We start from the raw sequence: 22387 nt of genomic DNA, 5'->3' as shown, positions 1-22387 counted from the left end.
AAGGCAATGATGACTGAAAGTAAGTAAATGCTCACTTCTTTATGCTCTAAATGGAGGGAACTGTTCTTGACAGCGATCTTCTTCTATAAATGGGGACCCAGAAAGATTTTATTTTGCACCACAAAATTGAGACCTTAAAGGAGGAAGAAATGGGTTTTAACATTGGATCAGCTCTTATAATGGTAGGCATTGTATCATGCCTTCTATCTGTTGCAGATGCTGCTGAAGGAATTGCCGTTTTCTACAAACCTCCTTATACTCGTAAGCTATAAATTTCAGACTCCCTGAATCTCTGAACTCTGTTTGCATCTATTAACGTCAAATATTCATATCTGAGGTGCTAGTTAATACAAGAGTTAAGCTGTCTTCGTTTATCTTACCATTTAGAAATTCTTGTGCTCTACTAGTTATTTTCTTCACAGTACAGTATATGTTTCTTACACAAGTCCTCGATGATGAGCTAGCTGGTCTTGTGGCAAAAATTATGGTCCTGGTTCGACCATTTACAAATCAATTTTCTATGTGCGTAATCTTTGAATATTTGTAGCCTCCAAATGCTATGGAAATAGGAATAATGGAGTTATGGTTGCTGGGGTGAGTGATGCCCTGTGGAATGGTGGAGCAGCATGTGGGAGAAAATACAGAGTGTCATGCGTACGAGGAGCAAATCAAGCTCCAAGACCTTGCAGAAAAGGTAGTGTAGTCGTCACAGTAGTCGATTTTTGTAGAAAAGGATGTAATGGAGTCATCAATCTCTCTCAAGATGCTTTCTCCCGAATTGCTGATCCTGATGCTGGCAAAGTTGTAGTTCGATACGATCAGTAAGTGTAACTATATATACTTATTCATTGCTATCTATACCATAACATATCTTGTTCTTTAACAGTAGCTAAAAACTACTACTTGTTGATTTTCCCCCCTCGATTTGCAGGGCTTGAGGGTTTAATCATGGGAGAAAGCCGTTTCGAGACCAAGCTGATCTTCTTAGTGTTAAAATAAAATGGCTCGTTATGGAACTAGTCTGTTTCATCGATGATGTACGCCTTATGTAGAATCAATCAATAAAATGAGAATCGTCTCAAGTGAGAGACTTTTGAGATCGTACAGTAGTTTTTCATGTGAAATATATGAACTGAACTGCAGTTTGTGCTCCGGCCGGGGAATTCCGTATCAGAAAAATGCTTGAATGCGCACCCACTGTATTAATTTACCATTAAATTAACCAAGTTATCCATGTAACACTAGCATCACCGTGCGTTAATCCTCTTAACTGTTTGGTTAATTAGTTTACAACAATTATTCCCTCTTAAAATGAAAATCCCTTTTGGATTATCTCGAAGTCGGAGAGGAGTTGTGCCTGTGTTAAGCAGGCAGATTCACTGTAAATTCTCTTTTCTTAGCTACAAAAACGAAAAAACACATAGTATTTTCGGTGACCGGGGGAGCATCCAAAGAATACAATAAAAATGCAAGATTTACAGCAATGAAAGCTGTATTAATCAAGTATTTTCTATACGCGGTCATATACAAGTGCTATTGTTTTGGGGGAAATCATTTATGAAATAATCCTTGCTCTTGGACCTAGAAAAATAGATTTATTAAAAATTTAAAATAATAAAAGTGGTGTTAATCTAAATAAAATTATATACTTATTCATTATTCATTTGAAAACTCAATCAAGCTGAATATCAATACAAGTTAACATGGTTTATCATAAACACGATCTAATCTAAGTATATTCGGGTCGTACAATATATTTTTTTAAGAAAAAAATAAAAAAATTATATTTTTATTATTTTATATTGAATATTTTTTAACCCAATCTTAAAAGACTCACTCTTTCCTTTGCAAAAGCTATCATTAGTGCGCCTAATAAGGGATTACCAAATACTAATAATCATTTGGGACCAAATCATGTGAACGGAGTCTTGCTAAAGCGAACTTTGTCCTCATTCTCACCAATTCCTGCACCATTTTAATTTTTTGCAGTACATACGTCATGGGCCAAAAGGCCCAGAGAAAGAAACACCGAACAGTAGTTGTTCGGGCCAGGCTAATTTAGAAAAGAAAGAAAGAGAAGATATCGGCCTGAAAACCAAGAGAGAGGAGAGAAAAGACAAGTCACCGATACGTCATCGTGTCTATACACCTGCATGTCCTAATTTAATCGACTCCATGGATACCATGCGTGAGAAAACATGATTCAGATTGAATGTTTAAAAAACTTGAATTATTTTTAGGGGTGAGTATAGTTGTGGTTATTTTTTAAAATATTTTTTATTTGAAAATGCATTAAAATAATATTTTTTTTATTTTTAAAAAATTATTTTTCACATCAACGTATGAAAATATTCTGGAAATACTAAAAAGTTATTAATTAAAAATATAAAATTTAAATTCTTCTAAATATATTTTTAAAACACAAAAACAATTAAAATTTCAATAAATTACGTTTCCATACCAGAAATGACGTGGTTGCTTCTCCCGTATATTCCCAGTCAACATAAAGGCGTAAAAGTTAAAAGTAAAAGAACTCAACCTAATTGGGCCCAAACTCTTGAAATTTGGCCCAACCTGCATCAAAAAAGGCAAACCAGGCCGAACCCAGTTGACTTGCAAACGAAGGCAAACTTCCAACGAGTCCTTTCTCCAAGATTCTTAACAACGATGTCCGTCTCCAATCCTTTTGAATTTGATTTAAAAGTTACAGAAATTCTTCGATTAATCTATACATTAACTGAAACTAAATTGTTTTTTTTTAATAAGTCTTTTTACTTTTGTTCTCAATATTAGATTATTGAATCTTGAGTGTCAAGAGTTTTTGGGCTTTTTTTTTATATGAAATTATCTTAATCTTATATTCTGAATTTAGTTTTTTTTTTTTATTGGATTATTCTGATTTTATGTTCCAGATCGTGGGTTAGTTAAATTAACCTAGGTTATCTCAAGGTTTTTTTTTTAGTTTCATCTTTCAGTATATAGTTTGCTTGAAAGTTTATCTCTATTATTTAATTTAATTTTTTTTATAGAGTTATTCTAGTCTCATAATCTGAATTTAGCATGTTGACTTGAGTCAATTTGTTATTTTTTTAAAAAATTCAATTTTTATTTTAATATTTGATTTGTTGGTGATTAAGCTCCAAACCTTTTTTTTTTTTCTCATTTTATAAGGTTATCCAATTCTTATTTAATTTTTGGTTGTTATCAAATAAAATTATTTAAAGCTTTTAAGAATATTTATACAATATATTTATATAATACTTGTACGAGTCTATTTTTTTATTCGTTAAATTTTTTTATTATTATAAACTTTTTATATAATCATATTATGAACCAAACTTATAAACCAATTCAAATCAGTAACCCAACTCTCACAATATTTTTCTCTTTTAGAAACACTGTCATCAACTAAATATTTTTTTTTATATTAGACAAGATTTAACCAGAACAGCGAAGCAGCGCGAGCCGCGCATCAGTTCAATTCTACTTCCGATAGGCCTCTTCGGCTATATCCCATTGACCAGCCTTTTGACAACTATTTATTCCTTCCTCATACGATGACGATGACCTCGTAATCTTTGCAGCTTTTGTCCGTTCAAGTTCCTAGCTAGCGGTCTCAACGCTGCTTCTTTAAACCTTCTGCTTCCTAGTTACACTCTCCAAACTTCCGATTAACGGTGTCCATGGCTGGTTACACAATCTGTGTAATTAAAAACTAATTTATCGATGATCTTTTTATTTGGTTTCTCCTTCCTATTTGCAGGGTTTGAAGATATATGATCAGAGAAGGCTCTGTCAAGTCTAAGCTTGTGTTCGTGTTAAAATAAAACTGCAGATGATGAAAAGTTTTTTCATAAATTTACACTACAACGACCCTCATCCAGCCCAAGGAACTCCTCTTTCATGTATTTTATTCGCAGTTCGGCTCTAACTCTTCGGTTTAATTCAGCCCAGCATATATGAAACAATTTGCTGACTGGCATAGTCTACTCTCGTAATTGATTTTTCTTCATGGAAATAATTTTCTGATTGATTGAAATGGAATCTTATTTAGGACTGCTTAAAATCATGATTAGTGTTTTTGTTAAAGAGACTAGAGTTGCAAGGATAAAGTGAGAAATCTCGGGATATTTGACAGTTAAAACTTTTTTTTTTAATTGTTTTTAAATATATAAAAATAAATAAAAATAATTATTTTAATATATTTTCAAACAAAATAATATCTTAAAACATAACCTCAAAAATTAGAAATCTAGTGTGCTAAAAGCTTAAGATAATATAGAAATTATTTATTTCTATGTTCTAAAAATACTTTTAAAAATATTTTATTTTATTACTATTTTTTTATTTTATTTTTAGATTATTATATAAAATTCATATCAAAAATAATTTTTTTTAAAAAAAAAACTCTACAACAATACAAAATCAACTCTCAGTCTATCAACAGGCAACGGCAACGGCGAAAGAACCTAACAGAATCAAGGAATCCTGGCCTCGTGCCACAATCTACGACCATACATTCGTGTCTTTTCTTGCATAAAAGCCTCTATTATTTAAGACTTTATGACCTGCATACTTGTCTTTTCTTGTACAAAAGCCCCTGTCACTGGCCCATCAATCAATCATGTCAAAACAGTTTTGATCTTCCGGTAGTAAAAGAGTGGCCAATCGCATCTCAGGACGCCACCATTCATCATTGTGATCCACAGTTGCCCGTGCACTCCACTCAGAAATATGAAATTGAAACTTGGAATGCAAGTCTTCAGCAATATTGCAGGTACTAGGCAAAGGCAAATGTTTTATGGGAGAGATTAGACTTTAGCAATAAGTGTCCGTTTCGCACTGCGGCTGCGGCTGTGTTTTACAATAAAAACAGAATTTTGATGTTTGGTAATTGCAGATGGTATTTTTATTTGACATGGCTCCACACAAAAACTTAGGTTGGACCTCAATATGTGAAAAGCAGCTCACACCTGCTTTTCACTCCATGCTCTTCTCTCATCAAAGCTTTTTTTATTGTAACAAAAAACTTACCTTGCTGGAGCTATGTTCCATTCCCCTCTGTTAAACTTGATCTAGACGAAGATTAATGAACAGACCCTCAAGCACTCAAGGTTTACAATGGCCGTTGGATCTGGTAGTCTGGTGTGTCGAGGGCCATCATGCTGAAAATCCTTTTATGGTGGGTCCTATACCTTAGTGTCTCTCTTGATCCTTGAGGAACAAGGATCGGTCTGTCATAACAAACACGAGAGAAAGAGAGTTCATTGCCTATTGAGATAATGTTTTTTGTGTAAGCATGGAGGCAGTAATTCCTTACTCTTTTTGCTAGTTGACCAAAAGACACTACCAAAAGTATTATTATAACTTCTGTTTCTGTACACCTAATTTTTTTTAATTTTTTTTAATTCACGGATAATTACATTTAAACTTTAATTTTGTAAAAACTAGAACATATTTATAGATTTTTTTATTTATTTTATATATAAAAATTTATTGTATAATATTTTCAATCAAATATATATTTTTTAAAATTTATTTTTTAAAAATCCACAACTAAATTATAGTTGCATTAATAACATTACATAACTATATTAAAAGACGATCGCAAGATGATGAGGTTTTTTCCGAGTATGATTAATTTTTATGTATTAATATCAAAAATAAATTTTATAAAATTAAAAAAATATTATTTTAATATATTTTAAAACATAACTACCAACCTATCAAACCTAATAAAATAAAATAAAATATTTTCTTTTTTCTTTTTAATTGTGATTTATTTAAAAAATTCGTATTTAACATCAGCTAATGACACTAATGATAAATTAGATGGAGATCGCAATCCTAATTTTATTCCTGATGATATTTTACCTGATGTTGTTGTGCGCTTAAGAAACCAAGAAAACTGTAGTACCTGTCGATGTATTTCATACGTGAAGGAATTGTAGATAATTTAATGAAATAATAAAAAATATTTTATATAAAATATTATTTATTTCATGATGTAATAATAGTAGTTAAATCTATAATATTTAAATTAAAAACCATCAATATTAATATATATTTTCTAAAATTATTTTACAACCTCAAATTGAAAAGCATTCTTAACCAAACACATTAAATTATTTTTTAGTTCAACCTCAATTTCAACCACAGTTTTAACCAAACATATATTTTTTCAAACCAACCTCAACTAAAAGTACTTTTTATAAAATAACTTTTTTCAAACCACAACCATAACAGCAATCACAATACCAAACACACCCTAAATCTTAAGGGATTATCAAGAATTAAATGGCCAAAAGTAGCAGACATAGTTCAATCCATGGTAATAACTCAGAAATCCGTATCATACAAGGAGAAATAAAAGCAGCTTCAGTTCAACGCCAAACAGATTTGAGAGCCATGTAAAGAAAGACCTTCACGGCCAAGCAAGCCCCTTTATTCCAAAGACTAAAGACTTGTACGTAAGGGTAACAAAGACAGACCCATACCCAGAAACATCAAAACAGAGAATAAATAATAGTCCACCCACGAGTAAATTAATCAGTCTACGGCGTGGCTCTCAACTTACAATGACGAAATATAAGGCCAGGCCATCATGCCACCACCGGCACCGCCACCACAAAGCCCCAACACCACCTCCTCCTCCTCCGCCACATCCTTCCAACACGGCATGTTCATCATCCTAGCAGGTGCGCACCCTTTGGACTCTTTCACCTCATGATAAGTCATGTAAACCAAACACCCACCACCTGGCAACTCCTGCCTCACCACACTGTCACACAAGTACCCCTCCACGTCAGCACACTCAATTGCCCACCACTGGACCCCAATACCACCACCACCATGGCACGTGACAGCAACGGAGAAGTCACGTGGTCCAAAACACTTGAGCACCCTCTGCACCAACCCCCTCAACCTAACCTCACCACAGTCGAACCCCGTAGCCTCGTAGCTAGCATAACTGAACCCATCCTCTGGGGTCACATGCACTGTAGACAATGCTGTACCGTCAATCCCATTCATGGAATACCCGCAAGGGTCAAAGTCAAAGTCACAAATCATGTGACTAGGCATAATCTCATTAATCCCGGACATTTTAGTCATCTCAGCAGCCGAATAATCAGCCGATTTTTTATAAAATACAGCCGCTTTCATCCTATCCAAGCCAGTCATGCACATCTCTAGAGTAACTGCAGACGTGTGATCTTTGCTCAACGGCAGTGATTTAGAATCCTTAGATGCCACATAGATATGCCAATTACGGTTAGCAGAGGTGGGATGGCCAATAACATAGGCATTAGAATTCAAATTCCCAAAATACCCATTCAGAGCAGTGACTTCTTCAGCAAAGCTACGATGAGGGGCAGGCTGGTAATCAGGGAAGATGAAGCTGCCGCGTGAGTAAGTCACGTGACATACATCAAGAGAGAGTGACTCGGCTAGTTTCAGAATGGGGTGTACAGACAAAAGCAGCTTTGTGGTACCGCAGGTTTTGAGAATTATTTTTAGTGGGTAAATGAACAAGCTTGACTCGGAGAGAACGTAAGAGTCGAACTCAGTGTTGGAGAGCTGAGATACTATAGTACAACAAGCAGGTTCGAGGATTGAGTCGATTTGAGATCGAGTTAGGGCACGTAGTCCCAGCCCATTTGGGTCATTGAAAAAGGATGGCTCAGAGAAAGTGATTTCGAGGCGCTTTTCAAAGCCTTCGAATCCGATAGGAGAAGGAGGTGGCGGTGGTGAATCAATGAGCATGGTTTCGAGACTAAATTTTGAAAGCTCAAATATTGCTGAAAGAAGAAACTGATGTGCTTTTCTTGGTATTCTTTTTGTTTATTGGAAATTTAAAGGAGAGGAAAAAAAGAAAATGAGAAAATCTACTCTACTGAAGGTGCCATATGTTTTTGTTCTCGGATCGTATCAGGATGGCATCCTCACGCACTGCAAACAAACCCACAAAAGAAGAAAACGAATTACAAATTTATCAAAAGAAAAAAACTTCAAACAAAATATTAATTTATGTGCGTGATATTAATTTAGGTTGAGAGTTCTGAATGATACATACGTTGGAGTAAGCAGCAGATCGGAACTTTTCAATGCCACCGTTTGGACGAACGTCTTCAATGCTGTAACCAAGAGGGACTTCGTATTGAACTGAATTACTACTACTACTACTACTAGACTTCTTTTTGCCTCCTTTTGTCTCCATCACAACATTCACGCCTCTGCAAAAACCCAAAATTATAATTCTAAATTCAGATCACAAAATATATCTACAAATAACAGAAAAAACCTTCAGGTATTACGAAATCAAAAACCCAGTACGTAAAATAAGAGAACAACAGGAGTTACACGTATAACAAGCAAAGAGAAATATTAGAAACCCTAGATTCAGAGACTTACGTATCTTAATTTTGCTATAAAACTTTGAGTATTCAAGAGGGTGGGTACGTATTGACTTGGCAGAATACCAAAACAGAGACTTAAATTTGGGAAGGGAATGAGAGATGCGAGCAAACTGAAAGAGAGAAAGAAAGGCGTTTTTATGTGAGATAGAGACGCAGCAGAGGGTTTTGTGTGAGAGCAAGATGAAAAGAGAGAATTTATAGAGGAACCACAGAAGAAACTAGAGGACTCCACGCGGCGGATTTGAATTAAACCCTAGGCACGTTGGCCTCTTACTTGCCTCTAATTTACTGGGGAATAACATTGTTGTTTAATTTCACTTTCAAACATAGAACGTGTATTTCACGCTCCAATGAGATAAAGATAAATCCTCTGGTTTTGCCGAGTTCCAGAATCATACCCAGGCCAATGGCAATTTGGCCTCTCACTGTGCGTAGCAATTAGCATGTGCATGGGAGGTTGAGTACACTATTATATAAAGCGCGTGGGAATATTTGATAGACTGAGTTAAGTTAATATGCATTATAGAGGCATATATTATACATGCAACTGCGCTGCTGTGTAGCTCATTGGATAACATGTGGCAACTGTTGAACACATGTACCCAAGATTGTCAAAAATACTTTTTTGACACGACATAAAAAGTATATACAGGAAAATCAGTTGAATAATGTTTTGGAAGGAAATCAATACAAATCATGGCTTAAATGACTGTCATTAGAAATGAATTTGAAGATGGATCTCACAATCAAAGGAATAATGAAACGAACATGAAGCCAATAAAAAGTTATATATTAGACCCACAATCTTAACATGTCCAGTCAATTATTTCAAATTTATAATTAATTTCTCTAATAATAATAATAATCCCAGATGGTTTGATTTTATTATTAAATCACAAAACTTCAAATTAATAATAATATTAATTTCATCATTTAATATCATTTAATATGTAGTTAAATTTATTTCTACTGGGTCTTTTGACCCTTTTTTTTTATCTTTTTTTGTTTTACTTATATATTTTAATATGAGATTTTTATTTAATTTTAATCTTCATTGTTAAATTGATTTTTAAAAAAACCTATCTGGTAAACAATATCATGTTGGAACAACTCTCACACAATTCAATTTAAAATTCGAGTTTAATAAATAGTTTGCTCAACACTTTTTAAGTTTGAATAATTATTTCTAGTTTTATAACAATATCAAAAAATTTATAACATTCTAGATATTATTTTCTTACATTCAAAATTTATTTCATCCAAATTGCAGCGACAATGAGGTTAATAAACTAGTGGGACATTTTTAAAAGTATCCCCCTTCCTGGATTCTTAACCCCCAATGTTCCTGATTAATGCCCACTAATTGGGCTGGCAACGTTGGTTTGTCAATTGTTTTGATATGTAAATTATCATACGATATTTATTTGCAGTGTGAGAACACTAAAAACACAACTAGATTGGTGTCCAGCGTGATACCCGGTTGAATTAAAAAAATTTAAGAGATTTTATAGCCGGATTAAATCTTGATAAACTTAATAATATAATTAAAAAAATAAAACAACAACAATAAAAATAATTTTTTAAAATATATTACAATGGGTAAAACTGAGTTAACATGTAAAACTCATGATCTGGACATGAGATAAGTCTAGATTACATGTCCATCATGTGTTCTAGATCGCGAGATCGGGATAATTCGATAGAAAAAAAAATTAACTAAAATTAGAAAAGAATCATGAAAAGGTAAGAGAAAAATATAGATCTAGATATTTAATAGTGTAACACTGATTTTACCTCGTCATGTTTAATGAATTTGTTAATTAAAATAATTTTGTAATAGAAATTGACACACATAAGATTCTTTTTACCTAATGGAACCCAATCCAAACCAAATCAAATCGGAGAAAATATTTCATCATCGATGTAGATCTTTTTTTTTAGGCTACATTTAGGCTTAAAATAATCACCATAAGGCTCTTCTCACATAGTGAAACCCGTCAACACCAATTTTAACTTGTCTTGTGATCATAAAATGTGTCAAAGATGATTTTTTCTCTCTTTACACTGAAATTTAGCGAGTTGTCATCTTACAAAATAAAAGAACATGAAAATAAGAAAAATAAAGTTTGGTATCAAAATGAAAATTTTAAAAATTAAAGGGACAGATTAACTGAAGAATAAAAATAAACTTTCAAGATAAATTTCAAAGTCGTCATCTATTTAAAATGTTTTTTCCACTTTAGTAAGTTGTTTCTCAATCCAACCCTTCCACTTAAAAATAATATGTAATTAAGTTCTAATTTAGGTTCAAAGGGACTAAATTATGCAAAGTAAAATATCGAGGATCAAATTAAATTTTTTTAAAAAATCATTGTTCCAATCTATAATATTTAAGATGATGAACTATATTTGTGTAAAAAAAAAAAGAGCTCTTTACGTATATATTAATACTAGATTTATCATGGAAAAAAAACAGAGATAATAAAATATTAACATTAGTCAAAGTGGAACTAGTTGTGATGTATAAATAAAGACGAAAAGGAATAATTAAAATGAAGTTAATTGTTTTATTTTTCTAATATTAAGACAGGTTGGTCCACTGAGAATGCAACGTTATTGACTAGCAATCTTGAACGTAATCCCAATTTGATTCTAGCTAGACAATTCGACAATGCAACTATTCGATGAAGAGACGTCCATTTCTATGACTAATAATAATAATTATTGAAAGCTTTGAAATTTTAAATTGATAAGGTTTTAGATTTGTTTTTTAAATATTATTAATTCAAGTCTCACAAATCACGGGATTACTAGAGACTAACATGGTGTACGTAAGCTGGCTCAGACAGCCACGTTAATATATATATTAAAAAAAAGACTAATTACTTGTGCATTCTTGTCCTTTTTAGTTTCATGTTAATGCTAATGCTTATCTTGAGGACAGGAAATCACTTTGATAGAAAGTGAACAACATGTAGTGGGATGGCATGCATATTGGGTAGAATAGTTGTGAGAAATGAATCTCATACAGGGTTTGTAAATATGAGCCCCACGCAAATTCATTTGAAAAATTAGATTTAAGAGTATAGTGTTTTCAACCCCACGTTGGATACAACTAATAAAATTAATATACAGTCAATTTTTTTTTAGAAATTATATATTATGTGTTATATGAAGAAGTTAAATATATATATATATATATATATATATATATATATATATATATTATTTAAAAATTCTCAAAGAAAATTAAGTTTATAAGATTTTTATAGACATGTCAAAAGTTCAAGTCCTAAATTTAAACGAGCCAAAGCTTGAATATACCAAAGCTCAACTTGGGTGGACTATTTACAGTCCTAGTTGGTCGTTGAAGGAAAACACTCAAATTATCTGGTTTGTTTTTATGTTTTAAAAATATTTTTTTAAAAAAAAAAAAAAAAAAATTTTTGCTTCAAATTAATATTTTTTTTTTAAAAAAAAAAATATTATTTTGATGCATTTTCGAGTAAAAAACACTTTGAAAAGCAACCACAACCGCACTCTCAAACAGACTTGTACGCTTTAGACGCAGTTCGGGATGCGTCTAATTTTTTTTAATTTTTTTAAAAAATTATTTTATCATGTAAATGTAAAAAATAATTTTTAAAAAATAATAATAAAATATTATTTTAATATGTTAAAAAAATAATTATTATCACTCCTTAACAAAAATTAATTTAGCGGTAAAAGGTAGTTAAAACAAAAAAACAATAACTATACTATAGTGTTTTTTAAAATTAAACAAGCTATCCATACAGTTAAAGACAAGTTATAAAACATGTAATAAAATTAATTTTACTTCTTATACGGATTTAAAAGAGTCACATCATAATTGTTTTTCTACCATGAGACTCGTTATTTAAAAAGCAAAGACGATCTTGAATGATTTTATCAAGGTGAAATAATATTAACTTTTCCCTGAGGATAAAAGCTTTCTTGTAGTTGAAGTGACTCTCGTTAATCTCTGTCGAGTTGCAACTTTTTTGGTTTCTTTTGCCTCTTAGTTTATATCCTCGTTTTGTTTGTATTAGGCTATTAATGTATTGGGATTTGTTCCATATTCTCGTCCCTACTGAGAGGAGAGATCTTGTGCTGTTAACTCAGGAAATTTATTTTTTTTAAAATAAAAATAATACGGCTGTCAAAGATTTTAGACCCTGTTTATTTACTAGAAAGTATTTTTTTTGGAAAGTTTTGATGTTTGGTAGTGTAATAAAAAATAAGTTGGAAAATATTTTTCAGTGTTTGGTTATGTTATGAAAAATGAGCTGAAAAATAACTTATTAATGTTTTATTTTTTTCAAGTTTATTAAAATAATGAGGAACAAATCTTACAAATTAAAAGGTTGAATGAGAATGAAATTGAAAAAAAAATATAATTTCATAAATTATCTCAGATAAAATAAATAATAATCAAAATAATAGAGATCAAATAAAAAATAAAAAAAATTGAAAGATGAAGAAATTAAAATAATAATAATTAAAATTTCTTAAATTATTTCAAATAAAATAAGTAACAATCAAAAGAATGAGGACCAAATTTGATAGATAAAAAATTTTAATAAAAAAATAATAAGAAAAAAGCAAATAGCAATTATAAAAATAAGGACCAAAGTTAATTTAAAAATTAAATTTTAAGAGATGAAATTAAAAAATAAATATTCGAAACAAAATATATATAGCAATCAAAAGTTTGAGGATCAAATATGATATAATCAACAAATAATGACATTTCTAAATTTTTCACAACTTCCGGGAAGTGTTTTCCGTCCAAATTTTCGAGGAAAACACTTTCCTGAAAACCAAGCCAAATTTTTCTTTGATTGAAAAGTGTTTTCCGTTGACCAACTTTTCTAATGGCAAACAAACACAAGAAAATTTGGAAAGTGGTTTCTCGGAAATCACTTTCCGGAAAACAAACACAGCCAAAAGGAAAAACATTTTTCTGGAAACCAAGTCAAATTTTTATTTGATTGGAAAGTGTTTTCCGTTGACCGGAAAGTGTTTTTCTGAAAACCAAGTCAAATTTTGAAAAAATATTTTCTGATGTTTGGTAGTGTAATAAAAAATAAGTTGGAAAATATTTTCCAGTGTTTGGTTATGTTATGATAAATGAGCTGAAAAATAACTTATTAATATTTTATTTTTTTCAAGTTTATTAAAATAATGAGGAACAAATCTTACAAATTAAAAGGTTGAATGAGAATGAAATTGAAAAAAAATATAATTTCATAAATTATCCCAGATAAAATAAATAATAATCAAAATAATAGATATCAAATAAAAAATAAAAAAATTGAAAGATGAAGAAATTAAAATAATAATAATTAAAATTTCTTAAATTATTTCAAATAAAATAAGTAACAACCAAAAGAATGAGGACCAAATTTGATAGATAAAAAATTTCAATAAAAAAATGATAAGGAAAAAGCAAATAGCAATTATAAAAATAAGGACAAAAGTTAATATAAAAATTAAATTTTAAGAGATGAAATTAAAAAATAAATATTCAAAACAAAATATATATAGCAATCAAAAGTTTGAGGATCAAATATGATATAATCAGCAAATAATGACATTTCTAAATTTTTCACAACTTCCGGGAAGTGTTTTCCGTCCAAATTTTCGAGGAAAACACTTTCCTGAAAACCAAGCCAAATTTTTCTTTGATTGAAAAGTGTTTTCCGTTGACCAACTTTTCTAAAGGCAAACAAACACAAGAAAATTTGGAAAGTGGTTTCTCGAAAATCACTTTCCGGAAAACAAACACAGCCAAAAGGGAAAACACTTTTCTGGAAACCAAGTCAAATTTTTCTTTGACTGGAAAGTATTTTCCGTTGATCGGAAAGTGTTTTTCTTTGAACAGAAAGTATTTTTCGTTGACCACCTTTCATAATGATAAACAAACACAGCAAAGTTTGGAAAGTGGTTTCCTGAAAAATAGTTTCTGGAAAACAAATATGGCCTAGTAAAATTATCAGTTTTAAAAAAAAATAAAATATATATATATATATAGAAATCACGATTAAAAAACATAATATTAAATAAATATTATTTTTATTTGAAATTATATTTTCACATACAGAATTAAAAGAGTCACGTCATATTTCTTTTCAACCACAAGACTCATTATTTAGAATGCAAACACAATCTTAATTGATTTTATCAAGGTAAAATAACACACCAGTGCTTTAACTTTTCTATATTGATCATTCGGGGATAATTAACATAGAAACTCATCCAAATATATTTCTTGCGTCTAACTGTACAGAGTCTGCAGACAGAGAGGGAGAGAGAGAGAGAGAGAGAGAGATCCAATCTTTTGAAGAGAAAACACAGGGCAACCAACCATTGGCGGATGCATTGTTTTAAAAGTGCTAGGAAAGAAATTTCGACCGCCCTTCCTGCCTAGCTAGGTCCATGAAGGCCAAATTGCTCTCGTGATTTGTGAGCGTGTTCCTCACATCTAGGCTACCATATATTAAAAAAAAATATATATATATATATATGATTCATGGAGATGCTCGTCGCACGATATATAGAAAACGGAAGGTACAGTTAATCTATGATTCGCCACCACAAAGGCCTTTGGTTAATTTATGATTTTTAGCCGAGCAGCACATGGAGCACTGCTGAGTGATGAGTGATGAGTGATGCCTTGGCCTTATTATTTACTTGCTAGTTAATTGGACTACGTCATGCTAGGGTTCGATAAAAATTATGGGATGTTATTATTAAATTAATTTATTAATTTGTCTTTTTATCATGCCTGGATTTCAAATTAAAATATTTAAGAGTTATTTTGATGTCACTCAATTTACTCGACAAATATAAAAATAATCTATACAATCGGTAAAAAATATGGTTTAACTTAAAAAAATCCAAGATGATATTTTTTTTATAGTATTGAAATGGTGAAATATTTTATTGACTCGGGTTTCATACCTTAATCTGTCAAACCTGCAATCTGGGTCATGAACTCCACTGAGTTTAATAATTTTTTCAAAATAATTTTTACTTAATTATATGATAGTAAAAATAAATATTCACAAAATCAAGTTCAAATCAAATACTGTAATATTTGTTTGAAACTAATGATAATATTATAGAAATCAAATAAAAATAAATTATAAAATTCAATTCAAAATTAACTAAATATTAAAAGATGAATTACAAAAATACAAACTTAATATTAAATAATAAAATAGAAAAAAACCTCCCCCACCTCTAACAAGAATGATGAAGAAAGAACTCTGAGGGGTAGTTTAATTAGTCAGATTTTAGGTTTGTTTTATAATGGTCACGAGTTCGAGTTCCCTCAAAATCACTAGAGATTTATATGGTCATTAATTTTAAATCATGTTAAATTAATCGAGATATAACTAAACTAACTCAAATATTTATATTAATAATAATAAAAATAATAATAAAGAAAGTGTCATTTGGGCACTTCGTATAGTACAGAGTAGAATAGGTTTTAGTTAGGGCATTTTTTATTTAACTATTATAGTACGGTTTAATTAGGGGCAATATAGACTTTTGAGAAATGCTATTCTATAAATCTTTGGAAAGTAATTTATATTTTTTATAAAATAATTAATAAATGTATGTGTTAAGTATATTTGTAGCTAAACTTGATATCTTTATTTGATAAAGTACTAAACATGTACAAAAAAAAAATCAAGAAAAAAAACTGTGAACCATTTGATAATGTGATTCCGGATTCTATTAATTTTATAATTTACATGTTTTTTTTATTAATATTTAGCATTACACTAATAAGCAAAAATCTAGTTTTAGTCCTTGTTTAGAATTGCAGAGTTTAAAAGAGATTAGTTAAAATTTATTTTTTTTAATTTTTTTAATATTTTTTTATCGGTTTGATGTATTAATATAAAAAATAAAATTTAAAAAATAAAAACAAAATTATTATAATATATTTTTAATAAAAAATTCATTTAAAAAATAATTAATACTATATTTTCACACACTTATCAAAAGTAGAATGAAGGCCGCCGGCGGCGGGGTTTTCGGTATTAAATGTAGATTTGATTAATACTCTAACACAATGACTTCTCTTGTATTTTTCAATCACCTCTCACGAAATCTGCAACAATTTAGGGGAAGGAAGTACCTTTTGATCCTCAAACCTCCTGCTCAGTGCTCAGAGGAGGAAATAAAAAAGAAACCGCCAGAAACTGTTCGCCTTGTCAAGCATCATATGCAATACAAGGGCAGAAAGCATTGTGCCCCCACACATACAAATACAGTAAGAGATTTTGGACTCGCATGAATAAAACAATCGGTGCCATAGCTGTACTATATCTTCTCATCATTATTAAATCCCTCCTCTTCCTAATGAGTCAAATGGCTCATGCAAATCCAAGCATAAGAAATTAAAACAATATTAAATCACAGCTTAATTATTCAAATTAAGAACTCCAAAACCTGTATCTACCCTGTTTTGTTTGCTCTATCCTCTTAGGCACAGACGCAGCACCCACTAATCACAAACATGAGTACAAATACCTGAGAAATGGATAATATATGTTTGCCACTATGTGGCTGGTGAACATAGCCATGCAAATCATCCTAATTCATTGGTTCTTATACATCTTCAAAATACCCAGGAGCTTATTTTACTTCCCCTACGACTTTGTTTCAAGTTTCATTATTAAACCTTAAGATTCGACTGACTTGATCAATTTGTAACATGTTAATTAGACATAGTTTTGAAACCCGGCCCGGTCCAGCGGGTTGACCCGGGGCTGGAACTGAGCCGGGTTGAAGAAAAAACAGGAAAAAAAAAACTCGATGTGATCCGGCAAGACCCGATTGCAAACCCGTTGACCGGGTCTTAAAACTATGTAATTAGGTCAAAATAGTTAGCCTTGAAAAAAATTAAAAAAATATTATTTTGATTATATTTTTATCCGGGTTAGTTCATGTAACCCGTAACTCAAGCCGTTACTCTAATTGAATTTAATAATTATGGTTTAAAGCTGTAAAGGGCTTGTTAATAATTGAATAAAAAAAGAAGTGCCTTTTTGGGCTTGTTGCCGATTAACGAAAAGAAAGGATTTGGATTCGGAGAAACAGGTTAGTGGCGCATGCATAGGTTAAAAGGCCAATGGCTAGTGCCTTCCTCTACGAGTAGTGGTGAGGCTACTAGCAAGAAAATGGAGTGGGTGCAGATTACAATTTTAAATGATAAAGATATTCAATAAATGCTCAATTATTTAGTTGGAGCTCCGCATGCTAAATAAAATTTCAAATTAAATTTCTATATTCTTAATTAATTACTCAAAAATCAGGCTTGGCTCGATTCTCATTATCTAATCATTGAAGAAAATTAATGCCAGTTGGATGGATAAAAGGATTAATTAATCCATTATCTGAATCATTGCCGGGAATGCCCATTCTTCATCTACAACGAAGAGAGAACAGTATCACTCTATCATATTTCATCGGAATAGGCCAATCGCTTAAGAGAATAGTGTCGAGTGCTGATAGGGACTGTCTACAGGAATCTCATTGATTCGATCGATCGTATTTCATCAGAAAGAAAGTTTTCCTGTTCGAGGACCTGATGGGTTCTTCTGGCCGAAGGAACCTCACCGATGATTCCCAGTAACATCTCGACGAAAGATTGAGTTTTGTTTTGTAACCATTTCTATGCAAGCTTCTGGTCCTATTCTCGACGAAGGACAATGACTTAGCTTCCCTTCCTCACCTGGTCCACTCGGATGCATTTCTTTGTTTATTTAACATTACGAGCACCAAATTCATGTTATTACATGTTTTCAACATGGAACCAGTCTTCAGACAGACCAGGCTCCTTGATTTAAGCACCTGCCGTCCAGATCCTAAGGAGAAGTTCTTCCTATGCGTGCTCAAATTAAATTAATTTAGATTGAAACTCTAGCCATTTATAGATCCTGCATGAATGTTTGGTACAAGAGTTATGCCGGGGGCTAAAATCTTACCCTAATGTCTTTTCATCCAGCTGCAAACCATGAGCCCACACAAAAACTAAGCTCTCAACGTTTCTGAATTTAGAAACGATTCCCATAGACGCCATAAAATAGCTGAAACAAGTTGCCAATTTATCCCCGGCTTGGTCTTCTCAAGCTTTGTTCTGTTCGCTGGTGATGCTGATTGACAGGGGACCTCCAAGTTGTATAACTTCTCGAAATTGCTATTTGCAGAATCGGATTGAATTGACCCATCAAGAACAAAGCTCATATAGTACAAATTTTCTGGTCCAGCCTGCACGACTGAGTCCACTGCTTCAAGCTTTGATGTATTTGTTTAAATGATGTATTCTTCTGGGCAATAATAGCTATCAAAGTACCCTTTTTAAAGTTTTGGCAATTGGAAAACACAATATTTCAAAAAAAAAACTTTTATTTTGTTAATTTTTTAAATTTCAATGAAATATTTTGTACCCACCTTGTAGATCATGGTTCAAAAACCCATTTGACCTGTTCTAATTTGATTTAAGTTTAAATTTGATTTTTTTTTTTTATTAGTGGCATGAAATTTATTGGGTTTTAAATATATGGAAAAAAGAAGCTCTTGAATTTGTGCTGTAAATAAGGTGAAGACTATCGAAATTTTCCCAGCAATTGACTGGTGGAGGTTGAAGATGGTATACTTACGACGTAGTTTCAGCTGTTTAAAATTTAATTTAATACTTATAGTTGAATATACATGGAATAATTAATTTTGAATATATTAATTTTCTAATTTGAAAACATATTCTGAAACCACACAAAATGAAAATGTTTTTTGATTTTTTAATGGATAATGAAAAATGGAAATGGAATAGAAAATTGAAGATAGAGAAAGGAAAACATTTTTTTATTACTCAACACACCTTGATCACCTCAAGGACTTCAATTATCTTCAATATCATATGAACTATGAACAAGGCCCATCTGCAGGGAGTCCCACTACTATCAGGCCTTGGACGTGAATGATTAGGTATCTCTTTTGGCACTGAAGCTCATCTTGTTGGAAAAATAACGTCCCTTTTGCCTGGTATCTTCACAACAACGTTGTGGAATTTCATGCTAGATGCTTGCAACTTTGCAAGCCTCTCACTGAGAATTTCTTCCCTGGTCGACAAACATTTTTAATTACAGATTCAAATCTGCTAAACAGAAAAGGAAAAGGAAAAGGAAAAGGAAAAGCAAGAAGAGTACAATGCAATGGCAATTTGGCATGGCGTGAATATGATCTTTTTCTGGGACATTGACGGAAAAAGAAAAGGAAAGAACTTTAGGTGCAGACTTAATTATTGATGGACCCTTTTTGTGTTAGACTATGATAACCATATTCGGAGGACAAAATATGTTATGATTTCAGTGTGATCTATCGGTCAAGAGAGCTAAATTATTGATTATTGTCAAAATTTGGCTGGAATTTTGAAGAACTAAACGCCAAAAAAAAACCAGAGCGACTTAACATGATTTGAATATGATTGAGGGATCTTGAATTCTTGTTATTGGATTATACAGTTACAGGGTAATTCTACAGCAAGATGGGATTAAAAGATGCATTTGGTATGATTTGCATGCAACTTTAAAATCTTTATGAATCCTGGGCTAAAGTACTCCTGGCTCGTTCCTTTATGTTTCCCGTATTACGTGAAAGTACAGACAGGGGAAAAAACCTTTGGATGTTGACAACTGAAGAACAACAGTCAATGTTGATGTAGAAAACTCAAGCCGGACGCATGAATTTATTAAGGATTGCAGCAGCACATTAATAATATCACACAAGTAGAGAAACTGCCACTGGTGATTGAAGAGCAGAAATCTATGGCATAAAAAGTAAGCTCTCTGTTTTATCCCCCCCCGCCGAAAATATCTTACATACCAGCAACATCTTCATGCGCTGCATCCAGGCAAGCAAGCAAACATAAGAAAAAAAAAAGAGAAACGAGCAGAAATAAATTTGACACCCATAGTAATTCAGGCTTTTTATAATCGACAACGTATTTTCAAATCAAAACATATTTACTTTGAGGGGGTGTAGTTGAATTAATTAGGTCTTAGATTTGTTTTCTAGAGTTCATCAGTTTGAGTTTCACAAACCTTAGAACCACTGGAAGTTTACATGATCGTTAATTTCAGGACCCGTGAAATTAGTCGAGGTGCATGCAAGCTGACCGGACACCCATGTTTTTTTTAGATAGTGTGCATCTAAAAGGTTAGAAAACTGATTTTTCCCTAATAAATCTCAGAATAATGATCTGTATCAAAAAAACAAGGTGAATACTCAATGAATTTTAATTTTTTTTGTGGACATGGACATGTAACAAAAAGATTTGATAGCTACGGTTTTGAATTAAGAGTAGACAATTACCCTCACAATAGCATGGCCTGTAGCTATATCCACATGCTACGCTTACTAACTGTAGCTAATCTTATAAATAGTCGGTTCATGTCATTGATGAAGAAATTAAAGGACATGCAAAAGACAAATAATATTAATGCCACTAAGAAATAAAAAACTTTTTGTAAAAGCATTATTATTATTATTATTATTATTATTATTATTATGAGAACCGAAAGAACAGACTCCGAACATTATTTTTCTTATAATATGCATCATTTAGCATATATTTCATATAAACACGCCCCAAAAAAATAGCATTGTGACCAATTGATTTTAAAAAGTGGTTATAACTGAAACTTATAACTGAAATTTACAAATTTAGCCTCGGACATATCCAAAATTACACACAACGCAAGCTACGCATGGTTGGTAAGAAGGCTACCAATTGTGGGGCCAAGGTAAGGCACGGGCGTCACCTTTTCCCTTTTCCCATTCTCAAGCTTTAGCACTTTTTGGGCGAATTGCACTGAAAAACAACACCAGCCCATCGCGGGAGGAATCAATCCACCCTCAGCTCGCATGGAATAAGCGCCCTCCAACGAAGATTTGATCCTGAGCTTTCTCCTTCTCCCTGTATTATTATTTTACTTCTTATTGTATATATATATATATGTATATATATATATAGTATGATCACCTTTATATATTCATATCCAAGATGTTCTTATTACACACATTTCTATACAAATCTAGTGTATAGTTTAATGGGTTTGGTTTGGATTTTGGAATAAAAGCTTCTTCACTCGTGTTATTTTGTTTTCCTTTTCGTTTTTTCTTTTTCAGTGTTGTTCTTTTGCTTCTTTCTGGGGATGGGTGGATTTTGTTCCAATACTGATCGAAAAATGTATGCACGTCTTGCTAAGGGTCCATTCCATCCATGGCTGTGAGTGAAAGAAAACAAATACAAAGTGGTTGAATTTTATCACACGTAATCCCTCAATGCCTCAGTCTCATGTCTTGTTATTGATAATTGCAGCTCATGCAGAAAATATGCGTGAAAATATGCAGAAAATATCCACCACTACCAGCACCACTTGCCCCAGGCTGACCTAAAATGACCATCCTAGGACAGTTCTAGTGCCTGACACCATTTTCCAAGTTACTATTAATTCTACAGCAAATGACGTTTTCGCCATTGTTAGGCTTAATTGCATGATTTGAAAGAAAAAACAAACTGTCTACTCAAATTAAAACACCCACTTAAATTGATGTAAATAACATTGAGTTGAGTGCGTGTTAGGTTTTAGGTTTTGCAGGGAAAGGGAAACTGATTTTTATTTAAAAATATATTTAAATATTTTTATTTATTTAAAAAAGTTATAAATTTATTATTTTCTTAAACCAAATACACTTTAGGTATCCATTCCACTCACATTAAAATGCTCAGCTTTAATGCTTTATCTTCACTTCCCTGTATCATCCCAATGCACAATAATTTCAATGGAATTGTAAAGAAATAATAATTAAGATTTAAGAACATTTCCTTTACAAAGAGCCATAATGATGGCGATGCAAATATCAATAGG

The 22387-nt window shown here is 31.8% G+C and overlaps 2 protein-coding genes across 2 annotated transcripts; one reads left to right on the top strand and one right to left on the bottom strand.

Moving 5' to 3' along the window:
* On the top strand, nt 1-1097 carry LOC7489419 (EG45-like domain containing protein). The gene is made up of 3 exons (XM_002325072.4): nt 1-261; nt 548-821; nt 932-1097. The coding sequence occupies exons 1-3, from the start codon at nt 90-92 to the stop codon at nt 936-938; spliced, it is 453 nt and encodes a 150-aa protein (XP_002325108.3). The 5' UTR covers nt 1-89; the 3' UTR covers nt 939-1097.
* Nucleotides 1098-6411: 5314 nt separating this feature from the next.
* Nucleotides 6412-8598, bottom strand: LOC7489418 (S-adenosylmethionine decarboxylase proenzyme). The gene is made up of 3 exons (XM_002324478.4): nt 8413-8598; nt 8075-8234; nt 6412-7950 (listed from the first exon to the last, which is right to left on the bottom strand). Exon 3 carries the CDS (start codon nt 7762-7764, stop codon nt 6574-6576), a length of 1191 nt encoding a protein of 396 aa, XP_002324514.2. The 5' UTR covers nt 7765-7950; nt 8075-8234; nt 8413-8598; the 3' UTR covers nt 6412-6573.
* Between the last annotated feature and the right edge of the window lie 13789 nt (nt 8599-22387).

This window comes from Populus trichocarpa, chromosome 18 (assembly GCF_000002775.5).
Source record: "Populus trichocarpa isolate Nisqually-1 chromosome 18, P.trichocarpa_v4.1, whole genome shotgun sequence".
Taxonomy (NCBI): Eukaryota; Viridiplantae; Streptophyta; class Magnoliopsida; order Malpighiales; family Salicaceae; genus Populus; species Populus trichocarpa.
The sequence above is the reverse complement of the archived record's forward strand: the minus strand, read 5'-3'. Positions and strand labels throughout refer to the sequence as shown.